We start from the raw sequence: 26690 nt of genomic DNA, 5'->3' as shown, positions 1-26690 counted from the left end.
AGCTGCACTGCTGTGTAATTGAGCCTTTCCAGCATAACAGATTCAAGACAAACTCACAACCTAAGAACAAACCCTCCGTACTAACATAGACACATCTACAGTGAAGGATATGTGTGCAGGCAAACACATCGAAGAGGAGCCGCAAGGAATAGCTGCTCTCTGCCATTCCCATCAGCTCTGGGGCAATCTCAGCCTTAATGCTGGTTCTCATGTCTTTACTCACTGATCCACTTCAGAAGATGGGTTACTCTTGAGTCAAAACCTGCCCTGAACTGAACCAAATGGACAAGCCCAAACCTGTTCCGACCAAGATCTGGTAGAAATAGTGTGAGCAGAAATTTCTACTGAATCTTTTAAGGTTGTGACTTTGGCATGTTAATTAAAATTATAAGCTCACCGATGCGTGCCTGTTGAATGCTTTATATCAGCTGTTCCTTAAGCTAGGACAAGGCATTGCACAACTTTCTCTTAGAGAGCTTTTTTAGCCTTTTCTCTATGACAATTTCCTCTCCAGCCTTCAAAAAGTATTCATGATCATAACAAGGAGTCCACCTAAAGAAAAGGTGCAATTTAAAGGCAAGGCTGAATAAAAAGACATTTTGAAACACATCTGGCCCCAGCACTGTTCAGTACTGCTCTAATATTTTTTTCCTTGATTATCAGGTTATCTTTTTAATTTCCTTCTCTGATTTTAGAGCTACTACAATTAGGGTCATAGAAACCATTGAACATCTGTATTTGGTAATGGAAATGAGGAGTGCATTAAGATTAAATACACAATATTTGGGAAAGCAAATTATATATGTCAATTAGATTTAAGAAGGAAAGTGTCTGTTTCATTTAACTGTTCGAAGGCTTCATGCAAAATCTCAGGAAATACACTTCTGGGCCACAGAATTCTTAGAAAGCCATGGACACTTTTTGCACACTGTGCTAATATTTTAACCAGAGATACTTTATTCTTCAAGCACCCTCCTTTCTACTCTAGTTACTCAATTCAGAGTTAAGGATGCAGGTATTAATTTGAACAGTTCTCAAATAAATATATGGCTGGAAGAACACACATTGCCTATCATCTGCTCACTGAAGGGATGAAGAAACTATAACGATTGAAATAGGAATCCTTTGGATCATGGAGGATCTACCTTATTAAAATTAACTTATGTAGATGGACGAAATGGGCAACATAGTCCTCCAAGTAATTTCAGGCTTCAGCTGACTGTGGAGTATTCTGAATACTCCCTGTCTACCCAAGACTCAGGAAGGACATTGAGCAATTAAATCTTTCAGCTGAAATTCCTTTGGACAATGGCTCAAAGGAATGTTATGACTTTCAAAAAAGATAAATCTTGAGCTGTAGTCTATAAGCCAAATTTGGCATTACATAGCAGCTAATTAGGGGTAACAGCTCTCCATAATATATCATTGAGTGTTTCTGGGTAAAACGATCAGCAAAGACTTGATGGATCAACTACCAAGGTTTATTTCTTCTAAATAAGACTAAAATTTGGCAGAGTATTACATCATATTAAAGGCAAATACTGAGATAACAAATAAAAGGTCCAATTAATTAGCTGGTTTCCACTGTTCACTTCTATCTTTGCATAGAATGAAGACAGAGGTGCTTTGTACACAGCAGATGAAAGTGGGCAGCTGAACTTGCTGGGAAAATGGAAAAGGAGTGACAAAACCCCAGGCATACAGGTTTTTTTAGAGTGTAGCCTGTGACAAGGGTGAGGAAAAGGAGAAGCAGTGTTGAGAAGAGGGAAAATGAGAAAAGAATGGAACAAAAAATATTTTTTTGCCTAGATTTTGATTACTAGAAACAAGACATGCTAGTAAATGATTACTTAAACCTCCCATCTACAACACGGGTAAATCATCATCTGCATTACTTCTAAGCTACCACAAAAGTGTCCCATTGTCTCCACTGCACTTTGTTTACCCGAGGAAGAGATTAATTTCCCATCCCTATAAATAGTTTGACATGTATTTGCATTCACCAAGGCTATGCCTCTAAACTCACAACCCTCACATTAAAAGCCAAGTATTGTTTTTAAAAAAATAACAGGGCGCGTTGAAATAGAACTATAGCTGTAGAAGTCTGTGAAAAGAACATACATATTTGCTCTATCACAAATATATTTAAACGTCAGAAATCAGAATTTTCTCTTTAGAAGTTCTCAAAGTATTTGCTTCCAAAATCTATTTTTAGTCATCTCTCTGACTCTGTCACATAGCTGCTGAGCTTATAAATGTAAGCAGTTAGCCTAGCAAACCAATAAATAACTTTGCATTTCTTCAAAACATAAAATGAGTTGGTGAAATATGAAATAACAGTAGTACTGCTAATCCTTTCCATTATTTCTTACCCCAGCTTTCTTAGCTTTGCTGATACTTATTTAGGAAGAGTTTGGGAGAACATGTTTTTTCCTCTAAAAGGACAGCATTACAGACCGTGGAAATCTGCTTCTGGGCTTCAGGAGCACTACTCAAATGAAAATAATGTGTATTAGTCAGACTGTTTATTATGTCCTATGAGCCAAACTTGTACAGAAAAGAAAAATTCAAGGCACCCAAAATTTTCAACACGTAGCAAAACCAAAAATAGGAGTGAGGAACTACTGGCCTGCACCAGGTAACTGTGAGAGATCGGTCAGTAGCAAATCTCCCCCCATCTGCTGCACTAGAAGATGCCATTCCAGCACTTGGTGCATGGGATTGCCAGGGATTTCAATGACAATCTGTACTGCCAGAGTTCTGCCACCGGGAAAAAAAAACAGTGAGACCTCATGGCTCTCTTAGAGGACAGCAACACCATGTCTCAGCTAAAACAAGTAAGGCATGATGTCAGGGGACACATCAAGTCTATGGACAACTAGGTCCTGGTCCAGTGGTCCTGGTCCATTACATTAGTTACACCAGCATTTCCTTGCCATTTTTCTCCAGTGTGAATCATAGAATGATTTGGATTGGAAGAGACTTTCAATGGTCATGTAGTCCAACCTCCAGCAATTAGCAGGGATACCTTCAACATGATTAGATTGCTCAGAGCCCCATCCAACCTGACCTTGGATGTTTCCAGGAATGAGGCATCTACAACTACAAAGAATACCGTTTTTAACATCAATGAAAGCAGATTTTGACAAACAATAAGCAGTGAAGAAACAAAGTAATAACCAAAGAAGAAAATCTGAAGAAAGTTATACCAAAATCAGCTTTCAGAATGTGGCACATACCTGCTTTCAGTGATTTAACCAAAGCAATCTTGCAACTCCAGTCACAGAGCTCTTAGACACAAAACCTTGTAACACAACTAACTTCACTAAAAACTTCATTAGAAGCAGGGAGGATTAAGCATGACCAAGTACAGAAACAGACACACAGAACTGCATAATGTTTTAGACACCTACTCCAGCCTGCCCGTTCCTGGTTTAATGGAACAGAATGTCTCAGAGCTCCTAATAAGATGAAAATGCCTTCAAAATGAGATGTTCCAGTGACATCTGTTTGATGTCTCTGTGGAAAATTCATTTGACTTAGGCTGGTCACTAACGCTTAGATAAACTGATAGTTTCTCTTGCTTAGACAGCGTTAGAGTTGGAAACCACTTCAGTAGGATTTAGGGATACAAGCAATCAAATGTGGCTAATGTACTACTAGTACCTCCTGTAAAAGTATACTTCTAGTACAATATAAATGCATCAGACATGAAAATGACTAATTCTGTAAAGGTGTGACTTGGACATTTTAAATAAAAATTAGTCATAACAGGAAAGGAAAGTAAGCAGAAAGTACAAAGTAAAATTTGAAGCAATACTACGATAAAATACAGAAAATAAGAAAGTGAGAAAAAATGTCCTCCACTTTCTGCAACTAGATCAAAAATTCTGACTAATAAGTGTTGACTGCCACTCTAAAAGCCTATTGTCTACTTCCTTAACTGAATTACCAATGTTAACATGCAAGGGCATTTTTTTGAACAATCGCTTTGCCCATTTTTTTTTAGAGTTTACTTTACTATATTCCATGTGTATTAAACAATGTCACGGATTGTTTATGCATAGTCTAGATATTTCTGGATGTGTCGTTATTCCACATATCCATGGCCTATAACAAATGAGATCATCCTTTTTCTTTTTTTTTTCCAGCAATAGGAAATCAAACAAGTTTAAGGAATTAATTTAAGCCCTCAATTTTGTTTTGTTCAAGAGATAGCATGTGGTATCATGTCTCATACTGTCAGACATTGCAGATTTCCTGATGTAAAGGTCAGATTTCATGACATCCAAATATTATTAGGAGTGTTTGGTCTTCTTTAGAACCTACTTCATTTTCTGTCTTTAGAAAATATTGCTCTGTAGCATGGAGAGAAACTGCAGAAGCAGCAATTTGAACACCATTTTCAGTGGGAGAGGGACTCAAATACAATTTCCACTGATATAACTGGAAAGACTCACTAATTTCTTGAGAAGCTAGATTAGATTTAAAAAAAAAAAAAAACCAAAACGCTAAATAAGTGACAGATCATAGCAGAACTATGGCTAGTAGAAAAGTTTACAGACCTGATAAATGGCATAGTGAGTCATCCCAAAAAATTGCACGCTGGAGAACTTTTCAACTGCCCAGAAATAGCTGGCACCCCCAGTATCTCACTTATTTTCTTTAGTATCTTTTACTGTTAAATATTTATTATTTTATCTTTTGCTTTCTTTCAGTAAAGTCCAGATGACTCATTAAACAATAACTTTGATTTTGCTCAGGTGGAGTACAGTACAAATTACAATACAACTAGAAAGATAATAGAATAGAATTTGGTTGACAAGAACAGTTGTCATTGTTTCTTCTAATGAAAAAAAAGATGCGCTTCACTTAGTCATCAACACAAACATGCAGCAATAATAGGTGAGTTTCACTTTCATTTGCACTTTTCTAATTTACCCTCTTGCCTCTTAGGATGATGTGTAACACAGTTCTTGTCTTTAGAAATATAGTCTTAAAAATATTCTCCCTCGTCTTTCTCTCATGTGCACTGTTTTTTGGAAGGATAAAAGTAAATTAAAATCAGTGTATTTTTCAGTTACAGAGGGTTGGGGTTTTTTAAAGAGTAGAAAAGCAGGACATGAATGGTCATTCAGTGCTATGAGCTTTAATTGGATTAATACACATCTTTTTAGAAATCTGAATCACCAAGCAAATAATACATTATCTTTGCATTTTTTTAGCCAGGCAGAATTAAATACAACAAATATATTTCATACATAAGAAGAAAAGGTTTACAGTTACAAATTTTAATTCAAATTTTTAAAACAAAATAACGTGCACAATGTAGTTCCTCCTATAATCACTTAATTTTTATGATCCATGAATCAGCCATTTTATTACCATGTTCTTTTACACTGATGGAAGTGATTTCACTTAAAATCACAGAAAAAAAATCAGTATTTCATAATGACAAGTGGGAAAAATCTCAGAATAGTATATTTAAGACTGGCAAGTACTGTAAGAATCAGATTAGAAGTAGGAAAGTCCATTTACATCCATTTGTACTCAGCTAAACCATGGATAACATTGCTGTCTTATAAAAAGAGGAACAAACTCTTGCAGTTATATATTAATGGAAACTATAGAATAAATAATTTAAATACCAGATTCTGTTTCATTTGGCATTATAATAAGCTTCCAGATGTGGCAAAATTAGCAAAACATCAAAAATATCTTATTGAAGGGTCTGTGATTACAAAACATCCCTGTTATTACTTCATGCATACCAAAATCATCTTAAACCCTTTTCCTGGACAATATTTTCCATCCATACTCATGGTATGATTCTGCATTACTAGCATGGGATCATAGTATAAGTACTCTTTCCAAACATATTTCACACAAGAACATGAGCTGTAATACTGCAGGTGAAAATTAAGTCCATGTTTAAACCTACTTCCTGCATCTTGTTTCTCTTGCCACCCATTCCAAATGTTTTCAAGTGTTACTGGGTTATTCCCTATATATTTATTAAAGATTTACAAATAAGCCGTGCCTTGCAGTCAGGTGTTTGCCTTTTTTTTCTTAATATTACCACAACAGTTAAAAAGAATATTTAAATCTTCATCCATACGGATGCAAGAACAGATGAAAACCCATCTCAGCACCACTCTGTAGACCAACAAGGGACAATGTCATATAAATACAATTCTGCAAGGTTTATTATAGATTTGGAGACATAAATATATGCAAAAAATAATGACCCATATGTGCTGCCACCACATCCTGAATTCACAATACCAGGGGCTATGCAAGTCCTCCCAGTCAGATGAAGTTGGAGGTTATTTTTAATCAAACTAACAATTTCAATACTACTCCGGCGAGTGAGCAGAATTCAGGACAGGAGCAATTCTGAAGCTGTATTTTTCTGAAAACTCACACAAGACACTCAAAATTAGTCAGGTTTATCTACCACTCAGCCTGTATAAATCTCCCCAAAATGTTGACTGCTCTATCAGAAACGCCACGGCAGATCATGTGCGTTTAGTATAGCATTACTTTTCACAAGGTTTCATTTAAGCTGAGCTGAAATGAAAACATTATTGCGAGAGCCTCTAGCTCATAAAGATTTCCAATACAACTTCACAACAGATTGGTAAAAAGCTTCACCATTGACTTATGGAGTGAAATGCAATTATCACTAGGTCTTTCAAATGTGCAGGCAACCATCAGCTTGTAATTCTCATGAAAATGATAAATTGCTGTGCAAAAGTAATGCAGAGAGATTACATTTAGAGTAATAATGCCAAAAACAATAATTAAGTAAAATGAGAAGAGCTCACAGCATCATTTTACTTCTTTCTCTAACAATGGCAATCCATATTTCAATTGCATTTCTTAATCACTGTAGGACCTTTTCAGGATGTAGCCCGCTTGTGGAATTGTTCCGGATACATCTTTAAATGATCACTTATAGACTGAATACTAGCTCAGTTTTGTGAATGTTTATTCTTCATATCTGCATAGTTCTCATATTATTAATTAAAAAAGAGTAAGAATGCTAATAGAATAAGGCCAGAAGGGACCACTGTGATCATCAGGTCTAAATACTCTGTAATATAAGATGCATTTTTTTCTCATAGCAGTGCTATAACCTAGTCCATATTTTGAGATTTAAATACATAAAATCTTGTAAGAAATACTCAAAGGTGATTTGAATATATTGCATTTGTTCATTAAGCGTTTTAGGGTTATTTATACCCATGGCTTTATGAAAAGGCTCCCAATTCATTTACAGATTTAAATGTTAAAGCTTAATTTCACTATACTGGACCTTGATAACTCATCCACTTGTTTAAGAGAAGCATAACATCAGGTATTTTTCTGTCTGTATGGCTACAAAGATATGTTGTAATTAAGCCGTCTGTTAATATATCTCCCCAAGCTGAACTGCTGATGTTTTTCAACTTAGGTGTTCTGGGATTTTTTGAGCAAAAGCCTCCCTGCTTTTAGCAGTGCTTGCAATGGCACAAACCTGGGTACCACCACATCCTGAATTCACAGTTCCCAGGGTTACGCAAGTCCTTTCAGTTAGACAGAGTTGGAGACTATGTTTAATCAAACTGACAACTTCAGAATCATCCTTTTCCAGTATAATAATCAGTTCTTAAAGTCTCCTTCATGTTCTTAATTCCTAAATGTATGACTTCTCATTTTACTATATAAAAAATACCAGTTTGTTTGTGTTGGATTGTGAAACTTGACATAAAGCAATACTGTCAGAATCCTTATATTGAACTTAACTAAGCACAGGCAGTGCTAGAAACATCGATGTATCTCAGGTAATTTATCACTAAAAGAGATTTTATTATTCTCACACATATTAAATGCAGTTAGATATTTATCAGGGAATGGAATTAGCATTCAATGGAATTGGTACAAAGTTTTCCAAGAGCAGAATGCTGCACTTAAGGAAATAGTTATGTAAAATGAGAGGTTGGTCTGCATCCAGTAAATGTATCTGGTCAAAGTGCATCAATGTATTTACAAATGTCAAGTACATCTGTATACACAATCATTGCTGAAGAACTACACAGCAAAATGGAGAGATTAAAGTGCATATAATTTAAATCCATGCTGTAGCGTTTACTTTTGTTTTTAAAAGTACATTTCATTAGGTGTAGGACTGATCGTACTCTGTTTTCACACTCATCTAGCTATTTTTACTGTATTGAAAGAGCCACTGCTCAATGTTAATACAAAAATATACACAAATGTGCTCTGATTTGACTGCCTCCTTCCAAAAGTCGAGCCACATACAGGCTTTCATATAATAAAATAGGTTTGGATTTCACGTTACTGGAGAGCTTTGTTTCTTTTCATATTCAAATACATGGATCTGACTGTGTGTCTCCTAAGCAACACATAAATTACAGAAATTTAAACTGCACTTGAATAAGAATGATCAATGAATTCTATAAATTTTAATTGACTTTTACTAGTCTAAACGAAAGGACAACCATGACTCCTGCACTTATATACCTGAAAATGAGAATGTTTTTCTATATTTGTTAAATGCCCAAAAAGGTATTTTCAACCCATAATGACATCTAGCCATGAACAGAGCTTTGTGTGCACTATTTTTTCTGGATGTTTTCCTAAGGGCACTGCTTGATTTTAAGTATTATGTAAACATTTTGTAAGAAAAGTGGTTTGTATTTTATATCATAAACAGAGACGATACAGACCTATTGAAAAAAATCACTTGAAAATTCATGCAAAGCATAATCTATCTTAAAACAACTGCATGCTAATTTGCACTTATTATACATTGAAACAAACATTGAATTCAAATTTTCTGGTCTTTAACATCTGTACCTGGATGGAATATCTAACAGTAACGCAAGTTCTGTAAGCTAGAAGCTGTTCTATTCTCTGCTTTTATCCATTCCCAAAATACCACAGACATCATTAGGTTCAATGTGACACATCGTATTGTAAAGCATCCATGAAGATAATATCTAAAACAATGCATTCACAACATTATTTTATAAAAAGATGCCTCCCTTTCCCTATAATGTGGGATTTAATGCAAAATTTATTTCACTGCAACATTAAATATGCAATGATTAATGTTTATCTTTTTGAGATAGTGAGATCATTTTTTTAAAAAAAGACATAATAGATTATGAAAATAATAATAAAGTTAAGTTTTTAAGAAAGAATTTCATGCATACAAAGTGCAAGTGAGTGCAAAGCTCAAAGGACTGTAAATTAAAACATGTCATTAAATTGTATTATCTTGCCAAAAATTAAATGGCTTTGAAAATAGGGTTGTTTTGCGTGGTTGAACTTAGAAAAAGACTTCAGAAGAGTTTGTAAACAATCAAAGATCCGATTAATTTCATCATACAAAATATTGAAAGAATACTAAATTTGCAGCTGGGAACACAAAACAGCAAAATTAAAGTTTGCTTCTTGAGCACCCGTAATAATTTTTTACATATAATTTCAGCCAGTTGGGTCATATCTTTGTAATCTACTATAGCATATGATTTTTTTACCTACCTTAGGCATGAGAAAAATATTGGGAAAGTCTATATTTTCTATACACATTTTTTTTATGTAAATTTTAGGTAATTCTTCATGTTTACAGTATTACATAAATGTTTAGTATATACTGCTGACTGAAAACTATGAGTAGTTTAATGACTCAGAAGTGGCCATTAAGCAGTAGCTTCACTTTCAACTAAAATGAGTACCACTGTCAAAATTAGTTGAGTAGGTGATACAATCACATGAGAATTTAGGTGTTGAGAATTTAGGTGTTGAGAATTTAGAGTTGAACACATAGGTGAGCAAGTCCCATCATTTTTCAGTGCATTTGCACATGATGAACAGTATGTTATTTAAGTGCCATTTAATTATATTATTCTCCATTCTTGAAGTGGATCCTAAATCTGATTTATCTGCAGTAGTTCATCTGGATTCACACACATCTCGGAGGATGCAAAATGTGTTTCAGTATTTATTAGCTGAAGAGCAGTGCTGTAGTATTTTGTATCACACCTCAAACACCTGCCCACAAACAGGCAGGATAAGATTGCATAAAAACCCTTGATTGAATAATTTCTTGATCTCGTTAAACCTGAGTTTTTACAATTTCAACCTTTCATTGTTGCAGTGTTCTAATGAGATTTCTGCATCATTTTAAGGCAAAAGCTAAAATACAGAAAATCCAAAATATAAAATGCAAAATTGACTGTAAACCTGCTGCAATGTCTTAATACAACCTCAAAAAATGGGCAAAACTGAGCTGGTTTTCAGAGTTCTCACATTAGCATGAGGTGCTGCAGAGATGCTATGCCTCCACAGTGGTCTTTCATCCACTCTGCAGAGAAAACTGTGACAAAGAAAGACTTCTGTATTTTTCCACTAAAATACAGATTTAAGATGGACTAAACAACTCCTGCTACTTGATATGATGGGGCAAACTACTTCTGTCATCAATGTTGACATCAATGTTGAAAGTGGATTGTATGTTATAAAATTCAGGAGGCACTCATGAAGCAGCACAAAGAGGTAGCATTTTGACAGTATACATAGAACAAAATGTTAGAGGATTTATTAAAAAAATATGAGTAGCAGTTTCTGTTGGGGTACTCCAATTCTCTCAATTCATGAGAAATATAATTTAAGAGAAATTTAAGTATTTGCTTAATTAACCACATATTCCTTGCTTTAATTCAAGAGGAATTTGAGTAATCATTCCCATTACTTGTTTTGTATAGAATATTTTCGTATTTACACAACAAAGTAGGATTCAGTGGGATTGTTTATCTTTCTATGAGTGGAAAATTCAGCCCTGGCCAGAGAATATTCTTTTTTAATCTCACTGTACTCTGAAATCAATCTTTCTGGTTAAAAATATGTGCGATTTTTGTTTTGCCCTCCACCAGAAACAACAATCCCTGCCAACAAGTGCGGAACTTGAAAGCAGACTTTCAGTTTTAAGGGATCATCGTGCCCATTACCTGAACTTCTGACTAAATTATCCATTTTTGTATCACAACAACTTCCTTCCTTCCGGACTGCCCAGCTGTTCAGCAGTTCAACTCAGTCCACAGCATATGTTAACACTGTTTTCACATTCATAGCCTCCTGGTTTCCTGCAGAGATAAGCCCTTCGATACATTAAATTATGTGTTCCTAGCAATATCATCGAACTGTCTCTCCATATGAAAGAATGGACACAAACACCGTGCGTGCAGTAGCATGTCTTCAATATTATTTTACTGATTTCAAGTTGACAATACTGACTCATAAACATAGACATTTTCATGTGAACCTTCCATAGTCAATGTGGTTCCATCACTCTCAGATATTTTTCTTAAAGCAAGTTTCTGGAGAAAAGGAATCTGACAGAGTATCTGGCCAACACTGTTTAGCATCTTAGACCATGACAAAACTGCAGGACTCTCTCAGCACTTGATACCAAATGCAGGGGAGTGATGGGTGTGCTGAAGAGCAGGGTTACCTTTCAGGGGGCTCTTGATAAGCCAGAAGAATGGAAGCAACAGCTATCAACAAAACCAAAAGCAAAGTCCTGAAACACTGACTGGGAATTTGGTGCAATTCTGCAGAAAAGGAAAAGAGTGCTTGAAAAGCAGAAATTAAATATGAGTCAGCAGCGTACCCTTGCAGCAATAAATTACTGTAGCCCTGGGCTGCGTTAGCAAGAATCAGCAAATAGGTCAAGCAATTAATCTGCTCAGTGCTCATGAGGGCCACATCTGGAACACGCTGCTCAGTTTTGAACACCTCAGTTCATGAGGGGGATGGATACACTGGAGGAAGGCTGTGGAAGGCCACTAATCCAGCCAGAGAGCAGCACAACAGATGAGGAGAGACTGAATGCGACACACTGTTTCAGCAAAGAAGGTGGAGGGAAATTTAATTGCCATCTTAAATTACACATTAGTTAGTTAGACAGAAGACTTAATTATATAGCTACATCAAGGAAATCCCAAGTGGGGATTAGAAAAAATATTTTAGTGAGGGTGATCATGCACTGATACAGGTCACCCCTCAAAAATTGTTAAATCACCATCCTTAGAAATTTACAATATTTGCTTGGACAAGGAAGCGATACCACTCTGAAGGCAGCCCTGCTTTGAGAGGATGTCGGGAGGCTCCTTCAGCTTAATTTATTCTATGAGTCTATGGGGCATTAATAATAAAGGTAAAAGCTTGTCTTACTCCAGCTAACAATAATGTTCTCGAAGGACTGAGTGTCCTTCCGTTTTTTCATTAGTAGTTTACCACTTAAAGACATATTAAGTACTTTTATAAAATCATTGAGACCACTCATCTTATTAAAGAACTTGCAGAACTGGACCATTTACCTTATACACTTTGTATCGATTTAAACTCATCTTTCTAAATATTTTCCAAATTAGAGCTATGCAATATCAAGACCCTCCTGCAACTTCTAAGGGAATGCTATTTTGAAATGCTTAAGCATTTCCCAGAGTTGCTTTAGGGAACACAAAACATATGTACGTATTGCACATTTAAAATTGCATATCCATCTCAAAATCTATAAAATTAACAAAACACACGCATACACACACATACAAAACATGAAGAAAAGATTCCCTCTTATAGACACAAATTGTCATTCTGGTACAACTACATACAGGCCATAAACAAAACCTTATATAGTGTACACAAAAATTCTGTGTATACAGTAAGGCAGGCATATGAAATGTAAAGAAGTCCATCATTACTCAGTATATTACATTAAAAAGACAGCTAAACAGATAAAATTAGCATTTCTTCTCTAAAGCGACTGCCTCAAGTTGTTCAATTCTGAATCAGAACCTATCTTTACTTTAAACAGACAAAAAGACATTGTCAAAACAATCTGAAGAGAACAGAACTTTTCCTCTCTGAAATCTTAGTATTACAGTGTTTCTTATCTGTAAGGCAGAAAAATTAGCCATCTCTTCAATTTGATGGAATAGGATGTCAAAAAGTTACTTGTCCACATCAACATTTTCTTTGTGCTTATTTGAATATTTACACATTGTATGCTTAGTAAGAATACAGACATACAATCTCTAATAATTTTTTCTCAAGTATCTTTTAAAGGTCTAAGAGCTTCAAGTGAAGGTGCATCTTTCTAAGATGCAAAGGATCTGCCCAGTTTTCTTTCCTACCAGTTTCACAAACTTTTGCTACAAACACAACTTCAGTACATTAAATACCAATTAGCTTTATCAAGATAAAGCCAGAAAAAAGCTCATTGTGCTTTGTCTTCTAGGTGTTCAGTTCACACAAATGAAGAGCCAACACACAGGTCTTTTCAAAGTTCACACATGTGTACAGTTGGTAGATGGTGGTGTATCTATCCGACTTTTATTTTCCTTACCATCATTCAGAGGTGACTCATTACCTATCTCACATTTGAAGACTTGTTTGTAGGCTTTCCTAAAATTTTCAGAGAGAAATGCATATATAATTGGGTTCACAGAAGAATTGCTGTAAGCCAGGCAGTGTGCAGTTACTCTGAAGAGAAAGGAGGCTTGAGTCAGCGGGAAAACTCCAAATTCAGCCCAGAGATGAATCACGTGATGTGGCAACCAGGAGATGCCAAAAACCACTACCACCACCAACACAGTCTGTGCTGTCTGAGAGAGGGAAAGGAAAACACACATCTGATGAGCACTTGAAGAATCAGCTCTAAATCTGCTTCAGAATCACTATTTGGGGTAGGGAGGCATACTGAGAAAGTACACACTCTGGAATATCTATTATTAATTTCAGTCCATTACCTATATGGGCTTTATTTTCCATAGGAACTACTGCAAGGAAAAACTTAGCCTAGAAAAAGTAAAAGGCAAATATACACCTCTCCTTGAAGGTAAAGAATTATGTTACTGATTCCCTACAAAAAAGCCTAGCTTCTGAGGTGGACAAAAGGTTATCGTAAAATAATGCTAACATGGGTCTTTGGGAAATCTCATCCAGATCTAATGATCTATGATTCATTATGATGCACAAGAACGTCTGACCACTATTTCAAGAGAGATTTATTATACGCAAGGCAGATAGCGGAAGAGCTTAGAGCAGTCAACACTTTGCTCAAGTGTATAAATGGAACAAGGGGGATTTTTGAAAGTCTCTCCTTTAAACACAAAATTTCCACATGGAGAGTCATACAACAACATTCTAGGTTACAACTAGGGAAAAAAAGAAGAAAGTAAAGAGTCTGAAGTTTCTGTTGATTGCACCTTGCCAAAACTAATTTGGAAATTAAAGCTCACCACCAAACACTCAGTTGAAAAAATGGAACACAAAATATCCTCAGTGCTGCCTCCTGGCTCCACTTCCATCATTTATGAGAGGAAAGTCCATCAAGTTCATTAGATACGTCCAGACAGCTACAGTATCACTGTAGACCATGCAGGTGCTGAAGGTATTCTGCCAGTGGAGTTTGTCAATGCTTTCTTTAGCTTTCACTTATTTCAGAAACAGCAGTTAGTGCTTTGCTGTTGCTCAACTGATTAATATCTACTCTTCTAACAAGCGACCCTTTCAGCTAAATCACTCTCACCAGAGCTGAATATTCATTCCAAAGCATATTATGTTATGGACCATTATACTTATTATATTAACAATTTAAAACATAATTTTTCAGACAACTTAGGTTCTGCTTCACAGGCAAAACTAACTCAGTGACCACAGAGTGTATCTAGACTTTTTGCTTGTTCACTGAACTTGATCCATACTTCTTGAGTTTAATAATGATTGGTAATAATTCAGACTGAACTACCTCATCACAACTTGACCTAATGTATAGAAGCTTACAGAAAAAAAGATTCATTTCTCTGGCAATAGGCCAAAATAACTTACGACAGCTACTACTGTTGGCTAGCAAAGTCTCAGAAGAGTAACTAAAGGACATTATATCTGTCGTATATAGAGTTTGTTTAGTCTCAGGACTCATGTTTTCATGAGTCATTCCTCTACTTTGCCACTAACAAACAGTCACAGAAATATTTTCTCTTTCAGGACACATCAGGAGAATATGTGCTAACAAGGAAGTATAAATTAAGAGCAGTTCATTCTCTGATCCCCTCAATGTGTTAATATTTGGACTGAAAACAGATTGTCTGGGTACCATAAGCACAATTACTTCAAAAGAGGCATTTTACTCCAGTTTGTTCAAAATTTTAAAAAATATTACGCCAGGAAAATCACTGACTTTCAACAGACTGTACAGATGCACCTGAAAGCAGAGGGTGACCATGAATCTCTTGTAACTATTTTACTTAAGGCATGTTGTGTCTGCAGAATAAGTAATATTGTCTTAGAAGACCTCGCAATATATCTTTTATCCCATTATTCCTCCTAAGCCTAACTTTAGAGCTTATTTTTCCAAAATCATCACAATGCCTTGCAACAATGGTAACACTAAAGGGAAGTTTACCTGAGGGAAGCTTTCTTAGGGTGTCTAATTATCTAACAAAACCCACCTTAAATACATGATGATAATATTGATGCTTTGTGACCAAAAAGTACGAAAAACAGCATTTAGGCACATTCATAATTTTCATTAACTTTTTTCAACACATATAGCTAATAGATTTTAAGGTTCTACTGCTGAATTTTTCATAAAGGTTTGAATAAAGCTGTAAATGTATAATTAACCCTGAAATGCATTCTTAACTAAACAATAAAAGGAAAAGAAGGAAGATGCGGTAACCAGAAACAGACAGCACACTAGTGAAAGAGTTACTTTGAAAAACATGAGCCAGGTCTTAGGATCAGAAACTTATTTTCTAAGGCAAAAAAAGTTTTGTGCTGCTTGGTTTTTTTTCCCTCTTCAGTCACTGAACTCTGATAAGTCCAAGCAGCGTTGGGCATGTCTGTAATGCTTTTCTCTGAAGCTATGAAAACTAGTTCCTAGTCAGATTTGATTTTTACTTGCAATTTCTAAGAGTTAGTGTTTAGAGGAAATACACACATATTTCCCATTTGAGAATAATTTAGACGAGAGTAGAGATGGCAAAGTACAGAACGCCTTTGAAAATCACGTTTGGCCTTGACATTAAATGCAAAATTATGTATGTCAAGTATTTTATGGAATTGGGGCATACTACTTTTAATTCTAGGAATTAAAATCTATTGACTAAGATATTTTTCAAAAAAATAGAGAATGCATAAATAATAGATTACTTATCTGCTGTTGAGCTCACGCAGACCTCATTTACATTGCAGACAGTCTGCATACTCATATGGTAATAGTGATCGAATCAAATGAAGAGCTATAGCCTAAGGGTTTTTCTGACTCCACACTTATAAACTGAGAAGTTAGTCAAATGATTACTGTGGTCAACTCTGCTCAAAAATCAGAACTATGTTATATTAGCTGACAAATTCAATATATAAGCACATCTTTCAAATATTGTTATAAATCATGAAGCTTATGTTCAGCTTTAAAGACGTTTCACAATTCTACTTGTGACTAGTCTATAACTCAAATCTTGACCATAAGAGAAAAAAACATTTCATAGAAGAATTGCAGAATCAATAAAAATCCCTTATTAGACTCCTATGAGGAAGCACAATAAATTTTAAAGTCTCATTATACAACCTTGGAATTCTTCATAAAACAATAAAAAAATTCGGCTAGTTAAAAAAATCAATAATTTTTTAAAAAGATTTACGAGTTCAGGAAAAATACGTGTGAGTCAAAAAAACCCATTTGATATTAGAGACAAGTTGTCTCTCCATGTCTAAATTGCAGATATTCTGAACTTCAAAATCTGAGGATGTTGGGTAATGGCTTGATGTGCTGTAATGGAAAACTCACATCAGCAAAGATTAGGTACTTCATTTCAGTTGCTTCTCCCCGTTACATCTCTGGCAATGAGCAATACAGTGCCAAATTAGCTTAATCATAAAACTAAAAATATAAACAAATAGATATTGGTAATAAAAATAATCTACCTTTTTCTTGGATGCTTCTGACTTCTTTGACATGTTTCTCAACTTTTTATGCAGATGATTAAGAACCTGGAAAGATTAATTTGCATCTTGTATTTCATTATTTTCTAAAATTCAAACTCATATATTTTAGCTATGCTCTCCAATGCTGCATTACAAACATTGCTGATTCAATTTATATATATCAAAAGTGCACAGTATAAAATTCAAAGGAATTCAAGGGCAAAAAATGGAAATCTGTCATGCACATAGAATTAGCAATCATTCCTCTGCCTTAAAAATATCATTGTCTGTTAACTTAAAATGACCTTTACTGCATGTAACTTTAAAAGCGTATGTTTTGAGTCAGAGCTGTTCTGAGTCACCTGCAAAATTTACTTTCTTCAGGTGGATGTGTAGTTATTTTAATGAGGATGCTAGAACTATTTTATCTTAAAAAGAAGCCTAGTGTTTCAAACATAATTTATACTAAAATGTATCCTATATGAGGCATGACCTTTATGAACAATTTGATGATACTTGCCATGTATTTTTCCCAAGTAATTCCTTAAGATATGTCTCAAAAAGGCTCTTCATCCGAAATCGGGATCCAAATTTTAACGTAATCATGTACACATAACATTTTGGATAATGGATGCATAGAGGTGCAAGCCCTACTTTGCTGTCATTTATACCTCAATTTAATATATTCATGACATGATTTGTAGGCAGGAAGGGCAGGGAATGTGGTCTTCAGCTGAACTTGTATAAAAACTTGTAGATCATACAGAATTAAAAAAGTAGGAGAAGCTCAAGGGTTTAATTAAAATATGGTAAGAGGAATTTTTTAGAGAATGTCAGAGTATAAGCTCAGTTAGATGATGATGTTGGTGCTAAGTTGGACTTTACATAGCACTAAGATGAACTGAGAACAATTTAATAATAGGTAAGATCATCTAGCATTAAAAGGATTTTTTTTAAGGAATATAAGGCTAAATTTTAGGGCTTATAAGGAGAATTCTTCAGGTGGGGAAATGGGGTATGAATTAAAATTCTCTTCTCTTCTTTTATCTAGGGATGTTTTAACTGTTTTCTTTGAGAAGTATGGCTAACCACTACCAGGACAGACAGCAGACAAGATAGCCTACAAATTCAATCCCACTCTGGAATTTTAGTCTTAGAAACATAAATAATGAATTAAAATAAATAAGATAGTGTTTGTGAACAACTATAGTTATCAGTGAATTCCACTTTTTAGGTATCTACCCTAAATTACTAGTAAAACACAAAAAAAAATAAAAAATATATTTGTAACCACTTAGCATTAGAAGAACAGTTCATTTGTGCCATCTGTGCACAAACACATTTGTGTGCCAAAAAACTCAGCTTTGCATGTTCTCCCTCTTCTGAAACACTAGTCAGGTCGCTACTAAGACTAACCTGAGCTCAAGAAAGGCAGGAGAAATATAAATGGGTTTTCTCTAAGAAAGTCTGGTTTGAGCTTCAGCCTTTCTTCCTTCTCCAGGATGAAGCAGACAAGAGGAAAGGACAAAAGAGCCCCTGAAGTCCATCAGAAGACCAGGGAGATAATCCTCTGGTTCACACACCTTTTATTCACCAGCCGACCCTGTGTGCAGGACAGCTGAATTGCTTAGTCCGTGGGTGAAAAGTGTAAAAATGAAAAGGAGCATAGGAGAAATACAGTGAAGTTCACATCCCATCATTGCTGCTTCACCTGTCATAGGCCCTTCACATAACTTACAATGATGGGCTGTTTTTACTGAAACTTTGCTAATCCCATCACCTGGAGACAATAGTGCATTGTGATTTCTCCCACAAAACTAAAGTAAGAGAAACACTTCCCAGAAATCAGAACTGCAAAATCTTCTTTTAAAGTTACAAACACTTTTTTCTTTCATTCTGAAACTTTTAGAACAAATTTTTGCACTGCATCTCTCCAACAAGAGAGTAGACAGTCTAATGATATGCAGTAGACAAAGCTATGAAATTGGATATCAGGGGCAGTGTCGAAGATTTAGTTGACAACCTTCCAAAGGATCCTTCTCAACTTCTCCTCTTTCAGATTATATACATGTTTAATAAAATAAGTCTCTGATGTGAAAACATGCTGGTTCTACACGGTAGTGTACCAGATGGTATGCAAACCAGCAGCAAAAAAAAAAAAAAATGGGCAGAATTTAATTACCTATCAACTGCAGTGGGACAGCACTCAGAGACCTATAAAGAACACAGTGGAGGTTTATTAAAAGCCATGTTTATGCATGAACACTACAAGACAAATCAAAGACACCTCTCCTCACTGCCCTGTTCAAATTAGCTCTTCTGTAGGCCAAAGAATAATCAATTGTACCTCTAGCAGCCACTGTCACTTCACCTGAAAGAACAATAACTCTACACATGCCTCTCATTTTGTCTCAGGTTATTTCTAGAAGGAAGGTCTTTAAAATATCAACTAATAAATTTACAAGTGCATTTTTAACTCATAGAATGAAATATCTTCTTAAAAAATAGATTACAACCTTTTCCAACTTGGTGTTATATTTTTTAAAAAGTCAGCTCTGTGAAGAAATTAACTCTACATTAAACATTTCTAACTCCACCTTTCATATACCTGTTGGTCAGAGAGCATATTTGGCTCTCTGAGAAACAATAGCTTTCTTTTGCTTTCTGGAGATGCAGGAGAGATGCTGTGGGAAGAAAGCTGTGCTATTGTGAAAGAGAGTGTGAGGACACTTGTAGGATCATTTAAGTGCAAGAAGGTCCAGGCTGTACTACCACTACTACTACTGTAGTACTACCACTACTACTACTGATGGCGTTTGGATACCCTGGATTTTGTCTATGGACTACCATTTTTTGCAGTTGTTTTAGGGACTACCTCCAGATGGTTTGACAGCCCAGTCTGAGAGACTATGACCAAGTCAAGTTGAAAAAAGAGATTTTTCCACTAAGGGAGAGCGAAAATAACAGCTTAAACTATCTGTGCCTATTCATATAGGCCTCACAAACAATATAAAAGTTTGAAGGCTACACTTGCTGCACAGCATATTTCCTGTCTAGCTGTATGTAATCATCCCTCTGACTACATCTTCATATAAGCCATTGAAAATCAAGCAGCAAGAAAGCCTGCCCAAGGTCATTACCTATTAAGAATGAAATATTTTTTTAAAAGAGCCATAATGCAAGCATTACACTCTAAACCGCATTTTATAGTATGAACCTGATTTAAATTCAAGTGCCAATGCCTGCAATCCATTTTTTAAACTAGAGCTGTTCCTTCTATTGTCACAACAGATCCTTTATCCTCTTTAGTTTAATAGTGTTGCTAATGTATCATACACTTTATATTTTCTTTTCAGTGTAGTTCAATGAAGTTTTCCTGTGCTGCTCAGCAAAATATAAGATATAACATCTGAAGGCAAGAACCATATAAGCTTGTATTTTATGTTGAGTCTCCTACTTTTTTAGCTTACTTTTAACCAAGTCTATAAATCATACATGTCTTCCATGAATTCAGAATGTTCAGAATGGAACATATAATAATGGAAACATTCTTAAGGCAGTAAATACTTTTTTTTTTTAAAAAAAAAAGGATTCAACATTATATATCTATAAAAGTAAAAGTTTAATAATGATTTTAGGTGTCTAGCCTGAAGGCGTGGTTGAAGGAAGCTTGACTTACAAGGACTGAAGCCTCATGACAGGGTACTCAAAAGCAGAGGCACCCACAATCAGTTGTCACATTGCACTGCTCCTGGTTAGAACCTCAGTGGGAATCATTTATCACTTCATCCTTTAAGGACACAGTAGGGAGTTGACATTGTAGTTATGTTACAAAGAACATATGAAAGGTCAGATGGAAAAAATTACATTAAGTTATACGAGAAGCATTAAAAAATAAGAATGCAGGCTGTCTAAAAACACGTAGTGCTGAAACTCAACTAATAACGATATATTCACTGCTCCACTAGTTGCAATAGTAAGCTTATTTCAAGAGTAGTTCTGTGAACCAACAAAAACTGCTTTCCTATGAATTTGTGGTTTCTTGACTGTGTGTTCCCAAAAAGATATGTCCCCTCCATAAGCAGAAGCTACATAAGACCTCTTCCCCCTATGGCTTTTATGATATTTAACAGCCGTGTGTAAACTGATTCCTTAAAGAAGAGAGAAGTTGGAGAGTCTTCATTTTTTTCATTGACTCCTGTTTTCACAAAACTTGGGAAATATCATTCCTTCTGATTTTTTCACTCCTCTATCAAGTTTCATTGAAACTGACAAAAGATATTTGTGGGAGAGAGGGAATGGGTAGCTGTACACACACGACACGGCACAATTTCATACATTTCTGTAAGAGCACATGATGTGAGATTTCCAGTTCTGATTTGTGGGAGGATGCTGTTTCCAAATACCGCGCACTATTTCAGCACTTTCATAGGTTCTAACAGTCTTGCAGCCCACTGGGAAAAATACCAATCTGCCCTAACATAATTTGAGAGAGAGTGAGAGAAAGAACTCTGCTCCCTATCAGAGTGCCTGAAAATGAGACTGAAAGTTGAATAGCAATTTGCTTATAAGAGAAAGAGAAGTGCCTTAAAGGAGTCTGGAAAAGGCAATATATTCAAATAGAGAAATGAGTCTCCTTTGTCTAAATCTTTTGTATCAGAAGCTTGTATTATTTAGATGATCCACAGTTCATGAAAACCAGTAAAGTCCATTAGAAACTAATGTATTCATTTTTATAATATTTCCAAGGCTATTAGTCAGTAGCAAACCTCTAACCCTGAATGCATCCAGAAGCCAAAATACTTGTTGTACTTCACAGTACTCCAGTGACATCAGTAAAAGCTCACAGTGACTACTCTTCTGGAGACATGTGAGAGTAGCAATGGCTTTAACAAACCTAAAATTTTAGCTCTTATTTTCAACTCTTATCATCATAATTTCTCCTCACTCTGCTCCACATGCCAAACTATTGCAGTTGGATATTTGCCAGTGGCTCTGGATGAGGGCAGGAATGAGCCATGATGCTGCAGGGTACAAATACCTCAAACAGCCTCATACAAGTCATGGCATTTTTCAACTTCATTGACACTGATGGGAATACCACATGCCTCCTAGAGTTCATTGCTTCAGGTTGGGTCCTCCAACGTGACACCGCGGCAAGCAGGATTATACATACAGGCTCAAAGCTCATTACCAAGCAATGGTGAAATCCTAGCCTTGGCAATAATTTAAGCACAAGATTTTAGTTGTAATTTGGAGTGGCTTGGATTTTATCAACTTGTTCTGGGCATGTATTTCACAGCGAGTTGTTTTGTTGTTTGTTTTTTTTTAAAAAAAACCCTACAGGTTCATACTGATAATGAAATATGTGCTTTTGTAGTGGCACTTTGTAACAACACACTGTGATATATTGTATTTTGTTTAAGCAAATTTCCCTTTTTTCACCCCGATACCATGCAAGATTTAGGATTTTGAAAGACTTGCTTTCAATCTTCTGTCATGTAATTAGACTTTGAGAGCTGGTATTTTATGCTGAAACTGAAGATGCCATGGCTTTGAAAAACACAAGTATGAATTCTTAATAGCTGAAAACCTCCCTCTGCACACATTTGGTAAGTCTCCCTGAAATATGTAATGTTTTCTTAAAACTCTGATGATCTATGGCTACAGAAGTTTCATCCCTCTCGCAGCTCAGTCATATTCACAACCATAAATGTTTTCAGCAGTGTGTTCACTCTCAGAAAACAAAATTCAGTTTAAATATGAAAAAATACACTTCTTTTCCGTTTGTCAGGTCAGACTTGCTTCATTACAAACAGTAATTTAAAAAACATGTCCTTTGAGGTCTGCATAACGCAGTTTTAACAGAGCTGGATGCCATTCTTTCCTTAATTTGCACATCACAATTAAGTTGATGTAATACATAAAAAACTCAACAGAAAAATTATTTGTTCAAACAAATTTAAACAGAATTATTTGTTCAAACTGAATACGTTAATTATAACTGTTTGATTTGCCAATTAAAGAACTGACTTCTTGACAATTAAGCAGTCCTTATTTGCAAAAGAAGACCTATCCTCTCAAATGTAAATTACTGCCAAAGGAGAAACCCTTCTCCTGAAGGTTGCTGGCACATAAACAGGCAAATCTCTGCCTACCTTAGCTGGTAGCAGACTATGCTCCAGATCGTGTCTGGCAGCAAGCAGTGGTCCCTACACTGAAGGCTGCAATCAACATTCAAAGAAAAATGTGACAGTTCGAAAGTCCTTAAGTATCACCATTCGGGCACACTTACTTATTTCATTTTTCCTACCCAGGTCCTTACGCACTGCTACTTAGCACCACCTGACCTTGCTGAAGGCAGAGGTTAATATCCCATCCACCTGGCAAGGGGCAAGACAGGGCTCATGGGGACCGGGCAGCATGAGACAACTTTTGCTCTGAACCTGTCAACAGGATCAGATCAAAGTTGTGGATTTGTATCATTTTTAAGTGCATTAAATTTTAGAGAACTGCAATGCTTCATTTGAAGCCCAAACAACTTGTTGCTTTATAGTACTTTATTTGAGTTAAACTCCTCATACAGCACTGCAAGAAAATAGGAGAATTGTGTCGACAGAGAAAGTAGCAGAACACTGGGACTTCTTAGTGCTTTACAAGAAGGAAACTGGCAGAGAGGACTCCAATAATTGCCTGAACAACCCCACCCCCACCCCCTGCCCTGTGTAGTCCCTGTCCTGACCTTTCTGTGCCACACACATATGTGTCACCTCTTGGTTCTAAAACCTGCCCTCTCCTTTTGCACCACAAACTCACCCCTGCCCTGTGCTTCCCAACGGAGCCAAGTCTCTCCAAACACCCAGAGATTGCCCACAGCTCAAGGATAGCTGCCACCATCGTGCGCCCCCCATTCCTCTTTTACATTTCCTTCACCACTACCCATTTTTCCCCACCTTAGCATAGCAGAAGGAGATGAGCAGCAGCGGGAGTAGATAGCCAAAGACGAACATGCAAACCACATAGACCTTCTTGTGTCGTGGGTTGGGCCAGTGCTCCCAGCAAAAGGTCTGGTTGCTGGCGTCGCGGTGGAAGAGGCGCTGGTGGTGAGCCACAGGTGAGGCCATGGCGAAGGAGAGCGCCCAGATGAGCCCCACGCCCAGCAGCGCATTGCGGGAAACACGCAAGGCTGAAGAACGTCGGGAATGTACGATGGCCACGTAGCGGTCCACCGACATGGCCGAGAGCGTGAATATGCTCACTAGCATGGAGACAGTGAAGAAGTAGTGGATGAACTTGCAGATGAAGGCACCCAGCACCCAGGTGGGGAGCACGTAGACCGTGGATTGGAAAGGGATGCAGAAGAGCAGGTATGCCAGGTCAGCGATGCTCAGGTTGAGGATGAAGATGTTGGTGGTGCTGCGGCGCTTGCCTGGCTTGCTCCTCGCCAGCACCGTGATCACCAGCGAGTTGCCCAGCACCCCCAGGGTGAAGATCAAGCCGAAGACCACCAGGGTGATGAAGTTCTCGATACCGATGCCGAAAAAGGGCTTCCCCTCTGTCTCTGGAAGCCCGGAGAGGTTGAACTCCCCTCGGGGCGGCTCTGCCCCGGCTCGGGACCGGTTGAGGGGCTCCATCCCTCTCTGCCCAAAGTTCCCACGGGCGGAACGCGGAGCCGCCGCTCCCCGGCACCGCGGCAAAGCCAGGGGCGGCGGCAGGGAGGGAGAGAAGGAGAGATGGGAAGGGAGGAGGGTGCCCCCCGCCCGCCTGAATGCGGGTCCCGGTGCTCCAGCCGTCTCCGAGCGCTCCCCGGGATGCTCCGGAAAGCTGGGCGCTCCGGGAGCCTGAGCGCTCCGGGGTTGTCTCCCTTGGGAAAAGGAGTGCTGGGGGATTTTTTTTTTCTCCCCTTTTGGGATTTCCCCGCCCAGGTTTAGCTCGTAGCTGCCCCCGGGTGGTGCTGCGGCGGGGAGGGAGCGGAGCAGAAGCCGGTTCCCACGGAGGAAAACTTCTTTCCGCGTTTCGCCTCCGCTCCTGGGGATGCTCGGCAGGCAGCGCGGCCGGAGCGGCGCTGGGCAGGGCCGGCTGGGCTTAAATAAACTCCCTCGGAAAGGCAGACATAACGAAGCGCTTGCGTAAACCCACCTCAACAGGTAGCCGGCAGCAAGAGTTGGGCTCAACACCTCCTGCGCTCACCGCTCGCACCTCTTTCGTGGGGTTTTATTAATCAGCCACACGCAGACGCTCACAGGACAAAAAGGTGGAAGGCGCTGTTCCTCCTTCCCAAAACAAATAAAGGAAAAAGAAAGCCGGGTCACTTTTCACTCCCGAATGACGAAGCACCCATTGTCCCGGCTCAGCCGCCCCACGGTCGCATCCCCGCGGTGGGCGGGCGGTCCTTAAAGATGCTGAAAGCAGAGCCTCCGCAAAGCCAGTCTGCTCGGAACCGGGCGAAACACAAAAGTTCTTCCAGAATATGGATGAGAGTTCATGTAAAAATTCAAGCCCGCACATAAACCTCGTGAGTGAAGCAGATTTCCCCCAGGGTTCTTAAACATTTGTTTCCCAATTGGAGGTCAGTGAGCTACGGTTGATTGGGTTGTATTTCATCTCTCTTCTCTAGGGATCTTGGATGCTAGTTGTTAGAACTCCCTCTGTAATACAGAGCCAAGCCGGGCACACAGGTGAAGGTACAAGCTGGCAGAGATACGTTTTTTCTTTATAAATAGCATCCTGTTTACTTAAAAGCCCGATGCCACCTTGCAGCAGCTCTCCTGCGGGAGCCCTGGAGACAGAGCGGCTCAGAAATGCTGTTGAAGGCAATGAGCCTTTGTTTGCTTAATTTGCAGTCCATAATTTGATGGATTTTTTTTCTACTTTACCTTGTGCTACTTATATTGTGGTGTCTTCTCCACAGCTGTACATGAGCTGACTGCAGAGCTATTGACTGCTGCAGATCTGGATTTTAATTAAATTGACGTATGATCTGGTCCACTGATGTTGCAAGGAACATATTAATGGGAGAGCACTATTTGGTTTCTGTAGATCTGAGGAACTTTTGTTTGGATTGAACTGTTTTCTGTGTTGTGTGTAACTCAGTTACTCAATCATATCAAGAAATCATAACCCAGTAAACATTTCTAAAAAAAATATAGGAGTTTTCTCTTATGTGCATAACTTATCATTATGTTGACTTTTGATTACCATGCAAACCTACTAGTCTCTACTTTTGCAAGGAATTTGAACGGATATTGTTAAACATTTCTAGAATATATCCGATACTGCAGACTTTGTAGAAGTGCTCTGGGTACATTGTGAAAATGAACAGAAGTCTCTACAGATTTCCTTAGTGTTGTGATGCCTGTGTTTGCCACCGTGAATTCCTTCATATGGTGAGGCACAAGAAATATTTTTAAATAGCACTGATGTTTTGCTTTTGAATTGTGTCTTGTTGGCAGAAAACACTCTTTTCTAGGATGTCAGGAGTGCGACTTTAACCTTGCTGATGTCAAGGCTAACATTGATCGCAACCCTCCATCTGAAATGCCTCATTAGTCCATATCACTTATGGTTCTGTTTTCATAAGAAATATGACATTTTGAGCAGTGTAGTCTGAAAGGTGACCAAAGACTATTAGATGGCTTTACAGACAAATAAGCAGGAAAAGTAGGCATAGAGGCAAAATCAGTTTTAAG

General features: G+C 37.5%; 1 protein-coding gene across 1 annotated transcript; it reads right to left on the bottom strand.

The window, feature by feature from the left end:
* Positions 1-9817: 9817 nt before the first annotated feature.
* Positions 9818-24833, bottom strand: GALR1 (galanin receptor 1). Its single transcript, XM_009564245.2, has 3 exons — positions 23955-24833; positions 17002-17067; positions 9818-13676 (listed from the first exon to the last, which is right to left on the bottom strand). The coding sequence occupies exons 1-3, from the start codon at positions 24633-24635 to the stop codon at positions 13359-13361; spliced, it is 1065 nt and encodes a 354-aa protein (XP_009562540.1). The 5' UTR covers positions 24636-24833; the 3' UTR covers positions 9818-13358.
* Positions 24834-26690: the final 1857 nt, after the last annotated feature.

Source organism: Cuculus canorus, chromosome 2 (assembly GCF_017976375.1).
Source record: "Cuculus canorus isolate bCucCan1 chromosome 2, bCucCan1.pri, whole genome shotgun sequence".
Classification (NCBI taxonomy): domain Eukaryota; kingdom Metazoa; phylum Chordata; class Aves; order Cuculiformes; family Cuculidae; genus Cuculus; species Cuculus canorus.
This window is presented reverse-complemented; position numbering and strand designations above follow the sequence as displayed.

Coding starts and splice junctions, on each gene's coding strand:
- GALR1 (XM_009564245.2), bottom strand. CDS start 24,635: ATGGAGCCCCTCAACCGGTCCCGAGCCGGGGCAGAGCCGCCCCGAGGG. Junction 17,068..23,954: donor TCTCCTTCTGCTATGCTAAG/GTGGGGAAAAAT, acceptor TAATCTTTCCAG/GTTCTTAATCATCTGCATAA. Junction 13,677..17,001: donor CAGAAGCATCCAAGAAAAAG/GTAGATTATTTT, acceptor TCCCTCTCTCAG/ACAGCACAGACTGTGTTGGT.